Source organism: Lacerta agilis, chromosome 5, assembly GCF_009819535.1.
Source record: "Lacerta agilis isolate rLacAgi1 chromosome 5, rLacAgi1.pri, whole genome shotgun sequence".
In the NCBI taxonomy this organism is placed as follows: Eukaryota; Metazoa; Chordata; class Lepidosauria; order Squamata; family Lacertidae; genus Lacerta; species Lacerta agilis.
Window position 1 is genome coordinate 11,619,285 of NC_046316.1, and position 17,599 is coordinate 11,636,883.

The 17,599-nt window shown below is 43.6% G+C and overlaps 1 protein-coding gene across 7 annotated transcripts in view; it reads right to left on the reverse strand.

Annotated features, from left to right (window-relative positions):
* Positions 1 to 358: 358 nt before the first annotated feature.
* ZSWIM8 (zinc finger SWIM-type containing 8) overlaps positions 359 to 17,599 on the reverse strand; it is a 55,595-nt gene continuing 38,354 nt past the window's right edge. For 2 of the 7 annotated variants that reach the window (XM_033148588.1, XM_033148586.1), the window contains 9 exons: positions 16,013 to 16,235; positions 14,583 to 14,872; positions 12,269 to 12,492; positions 9,843 to 10,325; positions 8,984 to 9,152; positions 6,716 to 6,889; positions 3,091 to 3,210; positions 1,924 to 2,102; positions 359 to 1,414 (listed from right to left, as the gene is read on the reverse strand). In XM_033148588.1, coding sequence (XP_033004479.1) covers positions 1,211 to 1,414; positions 1,924 to 2,102; positions 3,091 to 3,210; positions 6,716 to 6,889; positions 8,984 to 9,152; positions 9,843 to 10,325; positions 12,269 to 12,492; positions 14,583 to 14,872; positions 16,013 to 16,235 — 2,066 coding nt within the window. In that variant the 3' untranslated portion in view covers positions 359 to 1,210. Of the gene's footprint in view, positions 1,415 to 1,923; positions 2,103 to 3,090; positions 3,211 to 6,715; positions 6,890 to 8,983; positions 9,183 to 9,842; positions 10,326 to 12,268; positions 12,493 to 14,582; positions 14,873 to 16,012; positions 16,236 to 17,599 lie in introns of those variants that run through there. The other 5 variants (XM_033148587.1, XM_033148584.1, XM_033148585.1 and 2 more) reach the window with 4 other exon arrangements.

Below are 17,599 nucleotides of genomic sequence, written 5' to 3' on the forward strand. Positions count from 1 at the left end.
TATTTACTGTATTCATCACTTTATACAAAAAAATGCCCCCAAACAACTTAACAAGGTAAATTGCAAATAGGTAAAGAGCAATCAAAACAGGAAAGGTTAAGGAGGAGAAACAATGTCAGGAATAAACCATCCGTGTTTAGGAGCAAGAGAGCCCAAACCCCTTTCTTCACATACCAACATTGCCTTATGTCTTACAGTCTAAGTACTGTGTGTTAGCATGGTAAGCAGAATCGCAATGAAACTGGTGTATGTCAAAGACCATTCATGTTACAAGTTAAGAACCTCCTGCTGCAGGCAATCTTAAGTTCCGTGTTTTATCGCATCCTCAGCATGATTAACAGAAGGATGGAGAAGAGAATCAGTCTAAGAAAATGAGTGTTTTAATCAGGAAACTGAAACAAGGAATAAGAAATTGATTACAGGAGAGCTAACATCCCAGCCAAAGTAACATGACTGTACAACTCAGAACCACCATGGTTGGAACATCCTACAAAGCCTGATGACAAAAACTCTTTGGGGCCACAGTCCAAGCAGCAAAGAAACTGCAGTAGCCAGCTCAATACTGTTCTGGGGCCTGCAAAAGTGGTACTTTTGCCCATCCAAACATGTAGGCAGTGCTGGCTGAAGGAGCTCTTTCCACTTCAGCCTGAGCTCCTCTGGGTAGTTGCTGCAGGAAGGAATGGTGACGGAGGAGCCCAGGATGCGCAAAAAGAAAACTCTTGCCTCTCCTGGCCCTATGATGAATGAAATTTTTAGAACCTTATAGAAAGTAGTATACATATTTATAAATGCTAAAATAAATATTATAAAGGACAGGCTCCACCCTACGCCCTTAACATGCAGGCACACACACACACACACCCTCATTTAGAAAACTGCACAGGAAGGGGGCTGAAAGCACTGGCCAAGTATCAGCTAGCCAGACAACTCTCCCTCTTTCCCCCCCCCAACCCCCGCAACTTTCACACAGAAAACACTCTCATACACACACCACGTACTTCCTTGTACTTGCAAAACTACTTTCTTGACTCCACCTGCTGGGGAGAAGAAAACAAGGGAAGTGGAGCACAGTCACAGTTGCACGAAGAGGAATGCCTTGGTATAAATACATCAAATCAGTGGTTTCCAACAGCTAAAAAAAAAAAAAAAGATCCGGTATGGAAGGGTGCCACGAACAGAACTCTAGCTAACAGAAGCCACCCCCAAGCCGTCATGGTGAAAAGGTGGTCATTTCCAAAGAGACCCTTTGCCACAAATCCTTAGTCTGCTTGCTGCGCTTCAGGTTCTGAAGGATGTCATTGAATTGCATCATGCCCATAGGGGTCAGGCAGAAGGCGCTTCTGGCGCTGCGAATGGCATTCACAAAGTCATCGTAGTCTGCCGGAGTGAGGTGGATCAGCCGGTGGTGGATGTACTTTAGGGGGACACAAGGGGAAATGATGTTCAGATATAGCTTCCAAGGTAACAATGTTTTTCCATGTTCTACCTACCTGATCACTCTTCCCCCTTTGCTGCTGTGTGGCAGAAACGTCTTACGTAATCGGTAAGTTGTGGAGGAAGGGAGAGGCTTGCCCAAGATCCCTCAACAACGTTGACTCAAGTGTCAAGGTTCAGCATTCTAGCTCTGCCCTACAATGGCTCTTATTTATTCTCCCAAAGGAGGGATGACAAGCAGGATCAGCACAATGAAACAAAAGGCTGCCTAGAGAATCAAGCAATACTGTAATAAAGACTTAATTCTCAGTTTTCTCAACAAATTGGGAGGTTGTTCACCTACTATTAACCTACAAGTGCTTTGACTTAACAGCCTTCACATTATCCAGGCACGTATTTAGATGATGGTGCGGCTATACTTTTCTGGAGCAGCAAGGAGCAACTAGGTGAAGCAAGCTTGACCCGATGGAAAGGAAGGGGCATGTGTACCTGTATGTATGCCTGCTGACACCTCTGTACCAACTGGTGGAAGGCTGGTGTGCGCAGGTGATTGTGGACATGGGCAGGATTGAGCCTCTGCAGGGATTCCATGATGATCTCTTGCAACACAAAAGGGCTCAGGACCCCCTTGGCTGCGCCAAGACAGAATTGATGCACATAGTTGACACCTGCAGAAAAATAAAGGTGGATGCAGCAGAGTAGGAAGAAAAGGCAAAGCATACTGAAAAACCAAGAGGGCAACTACTTCTCCTCCTTAGCAAGGGGCAGAGCACAGCATCTACAAATTAGCTGCAATGAGCTAGAGCGCACGTCGGACAAGGGAGAATCTGCCAGCCTTACTTACTCTTCACTTACCAGCGATTAAAACAAAGTATTGAGGAATCTAGCTAATATAAGAGTAATCCACAAACACTCTGCTTTTCTTTTTATAGAACTTTGACAAATTTATAAATTACACTTGGACTAATGCATGGGCCTTATCCACATGCCCGAAGGTTGTTGGGTTTGTTTGTTTTTTGCTTCCCCACTCCTTTGTATTTTTATATTCTACTGCTCCTCCAGGTCTCTCACTGTGTTATCATGATGCCAAGAGTTGTTTTTGTTTTCTTTAAAAAAAAAAAACACACCCCAGGCGATTTTTAAAATAGAATTATTCATAGTTCCCAAAGTCACCTGCTGTGATACCAAAAATGTTTTTATGGCCCATCAAAGATTCCCCCAATTTTTTTTTAAAAAGGGGATTTCTTGTGGCCACTTTTATGGAGGGTCACATACCATAGGCCACACCTACTATAGTATGGGACCCCCATACAGCTGACCATGGGTCAATGCAGTCCTTGGCCCAAAAAAAGTTAGCCACCCCTGCAGTGCCTTAAGAAAAACCCCTTTAAGCTGCTCAGTTTTGGTGTCATTTACATCTCCATGTGATAGTCTTCTGTTATGGATCAGAAGCTACAATATTTACAGTGGTCTCTCTTCGTGAATTAATTTTATTTCCCACATTTTATTCAGTTCTAGAATCAATGCTACTGCTACAGTATGGGCAATCAGATGAAGATACACGAAAAGCAGAAGAGCTTGGCGGGAAATGGTGCCTTGGGACTAAGTGAACCTTTACTCGCAGAAAAACAAGTGTTTTTCTGCCTTGGGCCTTACCTAATTTGGCAGCTAATCCCAGGAGCCATTTCACATCTTCTGTGTAAGGTGGGCTGCGTGAGAAGTTGTTGGGGTGGTCATTGTGAGCTCTGCGGCCAAGCATCTCCAGTGCTAACATTCCTGCAGGGAAGTGCAAATTCAAAATTTCAGACAACCAAGTTAAGCCCCACAAGACTTAAGAGGGGTAGTGCCCACCCATTCGCAACCATTTCATAGAAATGAGCTAGGAGATGGCAATTATGCCCAATGGTGTCTCTGTTTATCTTTGCAAGGTGGTAAAAAGGTTGACAACATTTGTAATCCCTGTGGATTTGGTAGAAGATGAAGCGACAGCTTGCAGAACGATCTGGAGCTGAGAAACAGCAGGTGGGGGAAAGCATAAATGTACATCTTCCTCTGCTCTTTTCAAAAGCAGCTTTAAAAAAAAAACAAATAGAAAGCCAGCAGGAGTTTTTTTATTTTCATTTTTCATTTTGTTTAAACACAGACATAAACATTCACCATTCAGTTATGCCCTCAGTTCCTATGCAAGACAACACTCTCTGAACAGGCCTGTGTTAGGCTTCCCCCTCTTTCATATCTGTGACAACAGGCAAAACAGGGAGACAATATTTCCGAGGGGACTCCGATGACACAAACCCCTCCTCTACATCATTCTGCCATAGAATGGATAAGGACACCAACCACAATATGGAGAGCAACTCAGGACAGTCTGGATTCTCCACATATAAGGAATATTGAAAATGCCCAGGTTTCCACCGGCAATCAATTTCAATATGGCCAACTGCAAGTAAATACAAACCTAGGCCAGAGTAGTATAGCGATACATTGTGACTAGGGCAAGCCAGACTATTTCATGCTGACCCCAAATTCTGGACGTCTTACAAGCCCACCTACCTGGGGGGATACTTCCTAGACTAGTACATTTTACCACAGTATTAAATGGTAAAGGATAACAACTTGCTCCATCCCGGATATATCTTATGCCCCAAGGATTTGGATGTCAGCCCCAAGCCAGGACTGGAAGGCATGCCTTCACCTTCCCTTCAAAGCAAAAGGCAGAGAGCAACAGGCTCTCTTTCAAACTCCAATTTAGGAGATTATGTGCTAGAGGCAGAAAGCAAACTGTGCACTGTTTGTGAGCCTTGACAAGCGGAGGCTTTGAACAGCATTGAGGGAACACACTGCTCCCTTTCCATTTCATTGTGTGTCTCCTTCCTCACACCCCAAGAACCCCACAGGTGTCTGCATAGTCTACTTAGAGGAGAAACTTGGTTAAGGTTGAAGAATGAACAAGATAGCCCAGAAGGCTGTGTTAACATAGTAAAATTAAGAAATAAGTGACCAAGTCCCCAATTAACATTCTTTGTTCCATATAAATATGCAGTGATCAATTCCTTTTCTTGTAATTGCTATGATTTTATTAGGCTGCAGTAGGTGGAGATGAAAAAGGAAGTATAGTTGGTTGGTTCATTTGTGTTTAAATTTTTATTTTTGCAAAAAGAGACAGCTTTACAAAAAATCACTGAAACATGCAAACTCATTGCATCCATTCACCACCTTGTAGCCACTAGGAACTTTATTCCTCCTCCATTCCCCATTTTATATGACAGTGTACATTTTATTTTATTTTGTTCAGTGCCCCAAAATAACACCACATAGGCTGTTTTGGATCTCCACCCTCAGAACACAGTTGGAATTATGTTATATCCATTCTATAGGCATTCCAAAAGTGGCCCACTTTGATTTCTAGGAATCTGCAAGGTATCAATTTTGTAATCAAACCAGGACATTACAGTTAATACCACTATCAGCCCTGAAAACCATAGTTCATAGTTATCAAGAGCCCTGCAACACCAGCAGGGTGTGAACCATTCAATGCAGTCAAGGATGGGCATCTGGTATCAAGACCTTAGATTTGAGGATTCATCACAAAGCGGAGGTTGAGGAGAGTTCCATCTCCCTCCTTGGAACAGCAATCAAGGCTTATCTTACACATGTACTGTATTCTGCTCAGAAAAGGTCATATTGAACAAGGTGACTCATATGGTTGAGTCTTACAAGCCTGTCATTTCTAGCCCAGTTACCTCACACCATGACCATGGGCTTTGTTCCATTGACATCTGCAATAGTTTCTCCTTCCATTTCATCGGAGACCCAGGGCCAGTCCTGCAATGCAGCAGAGTGAACCATTTGGCCTCCACTTTGGGCAGCAAAATATCTTCAGCCAACAGTGGTGAGTCAGCCTGATCAAGGTTTGGTTTCTTGAGAATCAAGAACCTCTTCAAGACAGTAGCTCAACTATGCTTGTCTGGCACAGCAAGGTACCAGAATGCTTATGAATGAGGTTCCAAAATTCAGATAAAGGCTGTACATGTGGTCCCACAGAGCATAGGTCCATGAAAGATTCCCAATTGCACAAAACATGCCTGTTGAAAGCAGTCAGAAGGGCTTGTTCTGCTTTACCCCCAAAACACTGCACAGCCCTTGGCTTCTTGTCACAGTCAGTGTCTCATTATTGGCCATACTAATCATTAGGGGCACAAAGGAGGCAGATAATTATCACTACAATGAAGCAGAGAGGCTGCCAGCATCCTTGAGACTGATGTACCTGAGGAAGATCCTGAATGCACCCAACAGGCTATACTCTGCTTAGACCCATCAATACTTGAGACTCAGTTTTTTCTACCCGGGTGTAATGCCAAACTGTCCAATTATATGACCGGATTCCTGAGCCTGATTGCCAAGAGCATGGGGTGGAGTTGCAGGGATCTCCTTGGCTTCTGGTACTGAGGTAGCTTGATATTCCTAATGTGATCCTCAGAGGCCCTGGCACTTAGACCCGATGATGCTGAAGCTGGCTTCGTCCATGCCCAGTTTTCTACTGAACTCAAAGCTCCCTGCCCTGCAATTGTTTTACTTGGAAGGCAAGAGGAAGCAACTCAGGGCTCAAGTACTCTGAGCTCCAGAGGACACTAACTTAAAGGAGAACCTGAGTAGTTATAAGGGTGTGACATGTTTTCTACAACATGGACTAGTTGTGCATGCTGTGCCAGAGACTCAACTATACATAGGTAAGAAGAACTATCTAGCTACCAAGCATCCATCCTCATACTCCTTATCTTTCTGAATCAATTTGAAGGCTCACTCCACACTAGATTCATAACATGCATCTTGCCCCGCCCCTGGCCTGGCAAAAAAACAACAACAACAACCTCCTTATGTCTGTATCTGCTCACCAAGACCATTTTAACATTCACCCCAATCCTATGAACCTCTCAGTATTGTAGGAAGTCTTTCCTCAACAGACTTTCTGCCTCAGGACTGCTGACAGCTGGTGCACTCACATTACTGACTGGCACACTTCTCACTGTGATTCCATCCCCCAAACCCACTTGCATTCCCCTCAAAAGATTCATGCACTGTAAGGTTCTGTGATCGGCTTGTAAGTCTTGTGGCTATGTATTCCAGCCTAAACCAAACAACAGTCTAAAACCACTTCATCACGTGAGAATTAGCACACCTTCCCTATTGACCTTGGCACAAGAGTCAATTTTCACATACTGTAGCCCTGCCCTGAATTGCAGGTGAGAGGGTGGCAAGAGCCACAATTAACTGTCCTTACCAACTCGGTAGGCAGAGTGGAGGTGATGCACGCCTTGATTGCCTGCAGGCTGGCTGTGCTGCTCATCCTCAGAAGGAAAGCCTCCTGTGACAAGGGAGCTGGGCTGAGAAGACAGACTCGTCAAGGAAGTCCCTTGAATTGCTGGGAATGTAGACCCTGCATGAACACTTCCTACTGGAGAAAACAAACAACAATATAAGGGGTGGGGTGGGAATATTGGCATCAAACAGCTATAGGACTTCAGCCAGCTACATCCTGCCCCAAACTGTATCATACTTGTGGGGTTAACTCTGGTAGTAACATGGTAGACAGAGGAAACGTAAGCAAGTAGACCCAGAAGTACATGTCCTAGAAATTCTAAAGATGGATCACTTGTTTGCCTTCTCAGTGAGCAGGCTTTATAATGTAGTTCCCAAGAGCCAAACCTTACTACTGCATCGTGTCCCTTTGCAGACAATGGGAAGCCAGCAAGTAATGTATCAGGAGAGTCTTTACACCAACAGTAGAATAATTGGGGAAGATGAAATAAGCGACACTCAACTTTTTGGGGCCCTGGGACACAATTGGATTTTTATGGGAGTACTCTGCAGGTACTGCTCCCTCTATTTCTCCCCACCCCACCAGACAGAAAACATGTGCACACTTGGACAAACACGTAATGTCACTTTTCCAATGAGTCCTAAGCAAAAGTTGGATCCAGCAGAACTGAAATAGATCGCTTTTAATTTGCATGATTTTACACAGGGCCCCTGAACAATCACCATTGAATTAAAGCTTATACTGGTAGACTACACAGTCAAAAATCTCAGGGCCAGTGCTCGCTAGTAACACAAAAACATTGATCCTCATGGATCTAGCATAGGTTGACGACAAATCACACAGGTGACCTATGATTTCAAGGTGGCTTTGGGAAATTATGAGGGTCCATAAGGATCCATTCCTTAGATTCATATTTCTATGCCACGGCAGCTTTAGAAAGTACCACAAGTGATCTTTATAGTTCAGTCAAGGTGATTTGATGAGGGGATGGGCCCCCGGGAAGGCCCCCCCCCTTAAAAAATTCTGTGATTTCAATGGGATTTTTTTTTTTTTACTGGATTCACCTTGGCAGCACATTTGCCTTCCCTCCCTGGCACTCCATTCTGTTGCTCCCGACTCCTGTGATGCCTCATTTCTTTTCTGCAGGCTACTCAAGTTTTCTTCCACCCAGTTTCTCAGACTAATGCCCTTTCCCTCCTACCCTCTCAGTCACTCTGCTTGCCATTCAGCTGCTGATCCAAACCTTGGAAAACACAGAACTGAACCTAGGACTTGCTTGTCCTCACAGAAATTAGAATAATCTGATACCATACATATTTTTAGAAATGATTTATAAAATATTTGAACCCCTTATCTTAAAATATTTTATTCATCATGTTAAAATAGAACATTCCATAATCTATTTTTCATTTTTCATTTTTTTTCAAAAACAAAACAAAACAAAAAAAGCTTCAGGAAAAAAACAGGGGGGGAAACCTCCCCCCCCCAGTTTTTTTCCAGGCCTTCACATCTCAAGGCCAACCACCCCCCTTCCTCAGATGTGCAATTTCATGACACAATCTTTGGAAACCTAGTAATAGCTATACCATGTTTGGTAGCCCAACATCCCACCTGCTACAGACCACTGCAGGTCAATTTTAAGAAAGCCCCGGTTAAAGCTGTTTACCCCCAAGCCTGAGAAGTTTTAAAGATTATTCATGGAGGGCTCTTTCTCTTTGGTAGCCTAAGGATTCTACCTAATAGTTGCTGAAGTTTTCATAATTTCCTAAGAGGATAAAGGGATTGTGCTGGCAGTATGTTTTCATTTTAATCATGGTATATATGGTTGTTGTTTTTTAATGCATAAATGAAACCCTTAACAAATTTTAAAAATATTGTATGCACCCAGAGACTGCATTGTAGAGGCACAGAGACCAGTTGTGGGCCCCCCGTCAAGCCTGCAAGGAAACCTAACAGAAAAAGTCACTTGTGTTCCTCTTGCCATGTTCTTTCCTCATATGCTTCAGAACAATATGAAGGTTTATGACATCATGACTGGGATTCCATTGAGGCCGATTTCCATCTTGCACACCTACACATCTCATGATTCACAGCAGCACAAAAAATCACCCCTAGTCCTGTGTCACAGTAGGTGAGCTCCATAAGCCTCAGCAAAACTAGAAACACCATTCAGCTAGGATGCTACAGGAGCCTATTTCCCGCAAGACACAGCAAGACTGAAATACTCACTTGCTACATTGGAAGACAGAGACAGCCCAGTCTCAGCATGGTATGGATGCACAGCAATCTGCGTCATGGATGGGACAGGCACTCCCGGGAAGGACACTGCTGTAGCTGCCAGAGACGGGGTAGTGACCGAGTACGGGTACTGTGCTCCAATGAATGCTGGGTGGACACCCTGCAAAGGAAGAGGACAGGGTAACCCTGCCTTGCGCCCAAAACACAAGGCAGGGTTTTTCAGGAGGGGCCTCCAAGCAACCCAACTATCTAGTACCGAGAACTCCATTTCCAACCCAACTCCTGAAAGCCTAGAACCCACACCATGCTCATTGGGCCATTCTAAGCAAATTTCTTTCAAGGAGGAGGAATGTGACGGGAGACAAAATAGCCACTATGCCTATCTTAGGCATTCTCCCCACCCCCATAAACTGGCATGGGATAATGTGAGATTTATCAGTAAACACTAACAATTTGTAAATTGGTACAAATTTAATAATTCTGACACAAACTGGGAGAGCAACAATGAGATATATATCCACCAAAATGCATCTTTATACAAAGATTCAGACTTTTGGTCCCTCTAACCCATTACTGCCCCCAACGAGAAGTGACTCTAAGGGCTTGGACAGGGGCTTTTTCCAGCTGCCATTTGCATGCACGGGGTCCCAAGTTTCATCCTTGGCATGTCCTAGTGCTGTGCTTTCGCCCTTTTCATTATGGTGCCACACTGAAACCAGCAAAACTAAATAATCCGGCTTGCCATCCTTCTATTCACCTATGCCACAACACTAGGGTTGACAGAAAAAGATGTGTCGTCATCGTCCCCCCCCCCCTCCCCAAGATGCTTACTCTACAAAAGATAACTTACTTGGGGATAAGCTGAGCCAGGAACAGGAAAGACCGCCGGACGTGGCATGTGCTGGATAGGGTGCCCGATATACTGAGGATTGCAAGGGATGTGGGTCTGGAGTGTTGTATAAGGGTGCAGACCCTGGGTGTGCGCATGTGCCATTGCTGGCCCTGCCATGGTGTGCTGCTGGTAGATTGTCGACCCCACCGAAATTACGGGCACCACCGTTGCTGCTGCTGTCACCGCAGCCGCGACAGTCACTGTGGTGGGTTCTGACGTCACTCTGGTATCTGCCAGTCCACGCACCGCTTCGCAGGATGCCCGGGCTCCACTTGCACTGCAGCCTGTGGCTCCCTCTCTCTGAGCAAGAGTTCCACCAACAGTTTGTTCGTACAACCAGTACCACTGGTGAGCAACTTCAAACAGGACTTCAGGGTAAACACCGCCTCCTTTGGCTGCCTCCTCCACTGCCAAGCATGCCTTCTCCAGCATTAGATTATCCTGTAATATTAGGGAAGGTACTGATGATTTAAGGTCTTTTATACTGCCCTTCGCAATTTACAATTAAAGTGTAAATGCAATCAAACTAACAGCTCTGAACCCAACAGTCAACCTTACAGAATTCTACCTAAAGAGCTTGGTAAAATAAAATAAAATAAGACTCTGCCTGGGACAAAAACGGCATTAAGGCAGGTTTCAGCCAACCCTGTCTGGAAAGAGCATTCCACAAGTATGATGCCGCATCAAGAAGGGTCCCTCTTTGATAGCCACCCACATCTCCCCAGGCGGCATCTGCAGGAGCATGGGTGTCTGCACGGAGGAGTCGTATTTCTTGGATCTCCGGCTTTTATTTAAAAACAAAACCTTCCAGCACTTGTAGAACCCAAGTTATGAGACAGAATGTGCATGCACTCTCTTGTGGGAAACTAACTTGCTCCTGCCTTTCAGTGTTTTTAGCCAATGAAAGTCATAGCTGTCTGATATTTAAGAAAGCAGGCCTAACCAAGTAGACAAATAGAAGGGTAGAATGACATGTCCCATATACGTCTATATAGAAATAACTGGTTCATTTTTAAGTCTTTCCTGCTGGCCTTCAGATATCCGGGATTTTACTGTAACTGTGATTTGGTAAAAGGTAAACGGGAGCAAAAAATAGCAGCAAAGATGGAGGTTCATGTTTTTCTCTCTCTAATCTTATTTCATAGAAACAAAAAACAAAAAGTGATTTCACCCGAGTTTGTAAACATTAAAAAAAAAAAATCCCTGCCGGTGTCAATGCAGATAAAATCTATCACTATTATACCCATGTGGCTAAGAGTGTGTTGTTTATTTATTTGGTTTAGTACAAAACATCACTAGATGGCTGACATACCAGCCCTGCAAAGTAACCCAATTATACCCATCTTGTTGCCATGTGAGTGTGTGAATGACCTTAAAGTGTAACCTAGTGTTTTATCCCAGAATGGGGATTTTTTTTGGGGGGGGGGGATGCAGTGATGTGTGAAGTTGGCTGTGGAAGCAGAGCAATTAATGGCTGAAGTGGGTGCAGGGAGCCAATTGAAAGGACTGAGGTTTTTAGGTGTGAGTGGCAGTATATGTCATCTGGGTGCCAAGTCAATATGTCAATGAATAGCATGCAAAGCAACAGAGGAGTAAGACCTGTTCTGCTAATTTCTAAGAGGCCAGGTCTCTCCAGGTCTCATCACCATTCAGTCAGCAAATCTACCAGAAATGGAAAACTAGCTCCCTGGTGCTAGTTATTTATATATGTATATCAACCTATTAGGAATATCTGAAGAAGTGTGCATGCACACGAAAGCTCATACCAAGAACAAACTCAGTTGGTCTCTAAGGTGCTACTGGAAAGAATTTTCTATTTTGTTTCGACTATGGCAGACCAACACAGCTACCCACCTGTAACTGCTATTAGGAATATGTACTTTTCACCCTCCCCCTGAGAAAAATCCCTGCAAAGGAGGCCTGTTACAATAGCTAGGTGCATATGGCTGCATTATGAAGCAGAAAGACCTATATTGAAGTGTAAGGTCCATATTTCATTAAAGGCCAAATTCTAATACAGAAAATATTGGATGAGTGTATGGAGAAAATATAAGGGCACCCATATAAGAAATTTAGTGTATCAAAATAAATTTATTTTACTTTGGAATAGCACAAAATAACATAGTAGTGGCAGTTATTTAAGTTGTTCCTTTGGAGCTTTTGGAGACAACTCCTGACTTTAAAAATCCAAAACATTTATCTCTCTAGCATTTTGGGGGTCCAGTTTTTTATAATTTTTTTAAAGACCTCAGACAACACTAAATGCAAACACTAAAAGACTGCAACACTAAATGCAAAAAGAAGGAACAGGCGAACCCAATTGCTCAAAGGCAAGAAGCAGCTGGGTGCCTGATAGCATCGACCGAGACCTCTGAACTGCTCACCTGCTCCTTGCACTGGACCAGGGCTCTCTGGATCTCATTTGGGTTCAAGGCGTGGGCGTGCGGCAAACAGCTCAATGCCAGCTCAGCGGCTGCTCGCACCATGTTGGAATCCCTAGCTCTGGAAGCCCTGTCAGCCAGGGACGCTACCTCCGGAGGGGTCAGGTGCCCATCCCAGCACTCCACCAGGATGTTCAAGGCTGCACTGCCAATCTCCATGGCTTGCCCTAGAAACCAGAGAAAAGAGGATGCACAACAAAGTAGTCAGGTGCCTACAAGACTCAATACATTTATTATGGTATACGCTTTCATGGATGAGAGTGCAATATCCTGAATTGGCAGGTACACACATTGAGGTGGGGGTTGTAAGCAGTGCAGCTAGAGAGAAATGCAATGCAATAAACACAGGCTGTGACAAATACTGGTACATTAAAGCTTAGATGTATGTTAAGGTCATTACAGCAAGCACTCATAAAGCAGTACTGGTAATATAAATATCCTGGCATTGGTAAGCTAACCAAAAGAGACCCTTTCAGCAATAAACTCCTTATGTAAAGGAGCCTCAATAGTCTGTAGGTGACTTCTGTTCTCCAGTTGTCAGGAGTCTCTGCCTCTGCAAAAAGAAAAACCCATTTGCAGTAGTGCAAGTGGTTCTACCAGAGCTCCCTTCTATATTAGTTTTCCCCATCTATGATGCTTACCTTTATGCTACTAGTGGAAAAGCAAGTACTTTGCTAGATTTGAGTTTTGTAAGCTCTGTGAACAGAGTGAAACACAGATCTTAACACTATTAATAGGGGCAAATATTTCTTTATGATGTGCAAAGTAAGTTACAATCTTTACCTTGTTTGCCTTTGCAGCTTCCCAACTTCATAAAATTTCCAAGTTTGCAGCTAGGAAACTGAAAATGCAACTTGCCCAGACCATTGCTGGGATCTGAACTCAAAGGTCTCCCAAGTACTCAGCCAAACATCTACCTACTGAACCCTGTGCTCTGAATGTGGTGCCCCATAGGTGCAACGGCACCAATGAACACCTCTCCAAACACCCATGAAACCTCTTCCCCCACTTCTCCCCTTCACCAGGAGTTGTCTTTTTCCTCCTGTTTGTAGTGATCTGAAAAGATTTGAGAGAGGAAGTGGGAGAAGCATTGCTCCTTTCTACTTCCTCTTACAAATTCTCATGCTAGGCTGATCTTCCCACCTAAGCAAAAAGCAGAGCAACCTGGAGGGAAGACAGGAAAGCATTTTGAAAGGAAAAAGGAAAGGGCAAGATACTGGGCTGCTCCCCAGAGGCCACAGCAGACATTTTGTGACTGGTAAAGCTCTCCATGTCAGCAATTTTGTGGTGGCACCTACAACCCTTTGTGGAAATTCCATATGTACCTCTGGGCACAGAAAGGTTGGAAGCTCCTGTGCTGGACCATCAAGGCTCCTAACCTCATATTTCATTCTTACCTAGTTAAAGCCACATATGGATTTCTCTTGAGTGCTTATAACAAGTACAAAGATTGCAAGCTATTTTACACTTGGACATACTAGGGGTCATGCTCCTAATGTACAAAGACCCTCTTTCAAAATGCCGACAAGGGGAACAGAAGCAGGGAAGAGGAAGGGTGAAGGCAACACAATATAGTGATGTAAGAGAAATCCGTATCCTTGTGAGATTAAGCACTTTCTATATATATAAAAAGTCAACGCAAAGTTAAGCCTAAAATAAAGTTGATGCATCCAAATTCAGGAAAGCCAGGATTAAATTGCCTTTTACTCCTGAATTTCTTTGGATGGCTCTGGGCAAGCTGCATGTCTCTCTCTGGCTAATCAACTCCACAGCAGATAAAATAATACATTTATATATAAAATCTACGCGTTTTGTAGTAGTGCTTGGAAACTTCCTTTCATGTTAGTGTCAAAAAGCAGAGGACACCGAAGACATTTGCTAAAGGGCTACAGATGTAACCTGTAGCCCACTGGCCGAATTAGGTCTCACATAGGTCCCAATTTGCCCCACAAGGCCGTTTCCCCAAAAAACCCACGTTCACCTGCACCACACCTGACGGCATCAGTGATGTCAGTTGTGGGGAAGTTAGAGACACAACTGCAAACGAGACACTGACTGGCAGTTCTGATACAGCAACCTGATCCCATGATTCTATGGTCAAGCATTACCCAGAGGCTTCCCAAACTGTAAACTCGGCTATACAGATTATGCTAGCAAATTGAGCCATGAGTTCTTAAAAGTTAGTAGCTAAGTTAGGTCACCCTCTGGGGAAGGATTCCTGAAAACAAAACCTGGTTGGAGCACCCTGGTTCCTTACCTGTAATCCATGAGACGTGGGAGGAATAGGTTCGAGACAGCCAGTTGGGAGAGACAAAGTTGTGCAACCCCAGTGCATAGAGACCAATCTCGAAGGCGCAGAGGTGGAGGTTGCGATGAGGACCCTGGTGGCCACCACTAGAGGATGGGTGGGTGAAAATGGAAGTACTGCTGTTTCCACCAGCCTTGATGAGGACTGTCTTGGCCAGCTCAAAATAGAAATGTGCAGCTGCTTCCGAGGGCTGATTTGGGACATGAGGAGCATGGCTCTCTGGACGCCTGCCCTTATACCTGAAAGGAACAAAGTGAAATATGTATGAAGTGAACTTAATAGTAACTTACACACCCACAATAGAAAGGAAGCTCAGATAAGGCATCATATTGTGGGTTTTCCAAAAGATAAAATGTTCAGACTTTGCAGACTCTCCAGAGAAGAAACTCTGCAAGAACTGGGCCGCTACTGAGAATACGTCACTATTTGCTCTTGTCATATAACCCCAGTGATCCAAGGAGCACTCATTTAATTTTTAATATCAAGATGAGTGCGGCCAAAAAAGTAATACTGAGTTCACTTGCTGAATTTCTCGGTCTATTTCTGCGTGGCTCTCCCATTGAGACTCCCAACTTATTATTATATTATCCTTCATCCACAGATCAAAGGGCAGTTCAGAACATAAAAATACAAAATGAGAACAAAAAATACATAATAAAACAAAAATGAAATGAAAACAGTAACCCCCATCCCTCAAACACATTTAAAAGGCCATAGAATGTTAATCAGCCAAATGCCTGGTTGAAGAGGAATGTTTTCACCAGGGACCTAAATATATGCAACAGTTAAAGTTAAAGTTGCATAATTTACTTTTCTTTTTCTTTCTCTTTTCTGCTTTTCTTTCTTTCTTTCTTTCTTTCTTTCTTTGGCCTCTTACTTTTTTTCTTCTTTCTCTGTATTTTCCTCTTTCCTTCTTTTCCTTTATTGTTTGTAATGTAAACTGTTTTTTTTATTGTGTGTAATGTGTATTTGTAAAACTTGTAAAAATTTGTAAACCATTTGGAAATAAAATAAAGATTTTATATTTAAAATAAATAAATAAATAAATAAATATATGCAACAAATGCTCCAGGTGAGCCTCCCTGGAGATCCCATCTCCCTTTAGCCACCCCAAGAAAAAAGGGGACCAACCCTTCCGAAGTTGGTGGGCATTGCTGCCCCCCCCCCCAAAAAATTATTCACCTTGGTGCCCCTGCACACAAAGATTATGATTGCAGGGTCTGGGTGAAAAGCCTCCTTGTGGTATATTTCTAATGAAGATAGCCTTTTTAATTTTTTTTTTAAATTAAATACACTGCCCTTCATCTAACAATCTCATCCTTGGGAGGTCCAAATACTAAAACGATGTACAACTTTGGAAAACAGACAGCGGCTCTTACCTGCCGACCTCCACCGTCTTTGCACGTGCTCCTCCGCTAGCTCTCCTGCTTCCACTGGAGGAGGATGAGCCCAAGGAGTCGCTGGAAGAGCTACTGATGCTATCGCTGTCCTGCCCTCTGCCCCAGGAAGTGGCTGCCCATCCTCCCCGCAGAGGCCGCCTGCTGAGGGTTGGAGAACTGTCCGAGGTGGTTTCTGGAGCACTGCTGTCAATGCTGGCCATTCCTGCAACGCAACAGTCAAAGTGCACAGCAGCAGGTGAGCAGGTCGGCAGTACACAAAACCAGTTTTACAACAGGAAACATTCTTCTCCCCCCCCACCCCACCCCAAAAAACAAGCTGAAACATTTCAAGCAAGTCAGAACCTAGAGATGTAAGCTGACCAGAAAAGCTAGAGAGTTGATAAACCAAAATCTCAGCAGTCACTAATTCAAACTTATATGAGCCGTGAACCTACTAGGTGAGGAATATTATCTTACTTTGCAGGTGTGTTGGGGATTACTGAAAATGTGGTGGTAGTGAGTATCTTTTCAGTGAGACAGAACAAATCTTTAAAGCTTAAACAGCCTGGGCCATGTTAAGAACTGTTCTCTCCCTTTTGTCAGCTGAGATAATCTTCAGAGGCCCTTCGCCATCTCACCTTCAGAAATTAGGCAGGTGCCTACGTTGAGAGAGGACTTTTTTTGTTTTTTTTAGTTGTACTTGGGCTCTTCAACTCTCCCTAGGCACATTCGCCCAAAACATTCATTCACCTTTAGGCAACAGGCGAAGCCTGACCTATTCTCCTAGGCCTTGAACAGTATTTAGGTTCTTTTTACTGGTTTTAGCTTGTTCTTGGTTTGCTGCCCGCTTGCTGTTATATCTTTTGTAATTTCTACTGGTATTTGATGTCCACCATTTTTATATGGGTTTGCTTATAAAATGCCGTGGGGACACATTACTTAAAGCCACTTAATATTTAAATCTCCTAATATTTAAAAATCTCTAAGAAGAATACACAAAAGCAACACTAAAACTATGAAGCAGTATAATTAAAAAAAAAACAGTAAAGCAGCATGTTGGATCAGGAAAAGCATGGATAAAAAGAAATGTCTTCACAAGGCGTCTGAAACAACTAATGGATGGTGCTTCATGTATGGCTGAGGGAAGGGAATTCCACAGTGAGGGGGCAATAGCAGAAAATGCCCATTTTCAGGCCACAAGTAAAATTTCCTCAGATTACCTAAATGAATTTACAGCAGCATGCTGAATTGGTCCTGCTTCAATCTGCCCTTCCTTGAGCTTGGAGCAACAGACCACTGCCTTGGCTTATTATTGCAATATATGAAGCGACACTCATGGTTTATTTCTCCCAAACCATGATCAGTAAGAGAAGAACAAACTTTGGCTTGCCATTGTGGTTTGTTTGGAGAGAATCAAACCAAAAGTGCTGGTTTGCAGTCAACGTAACCAGTGCTTATGCCATGGCTGAGTGATGCAAACGCATGTCAAATCCAGCATTACATTTCCAGCAGCGGTCAGCCAGATGCCTCTGGTCACAAGGAGGAAATCAAGACAACAGGCCTCTGCTGCTTTATTCTGATTGAAAG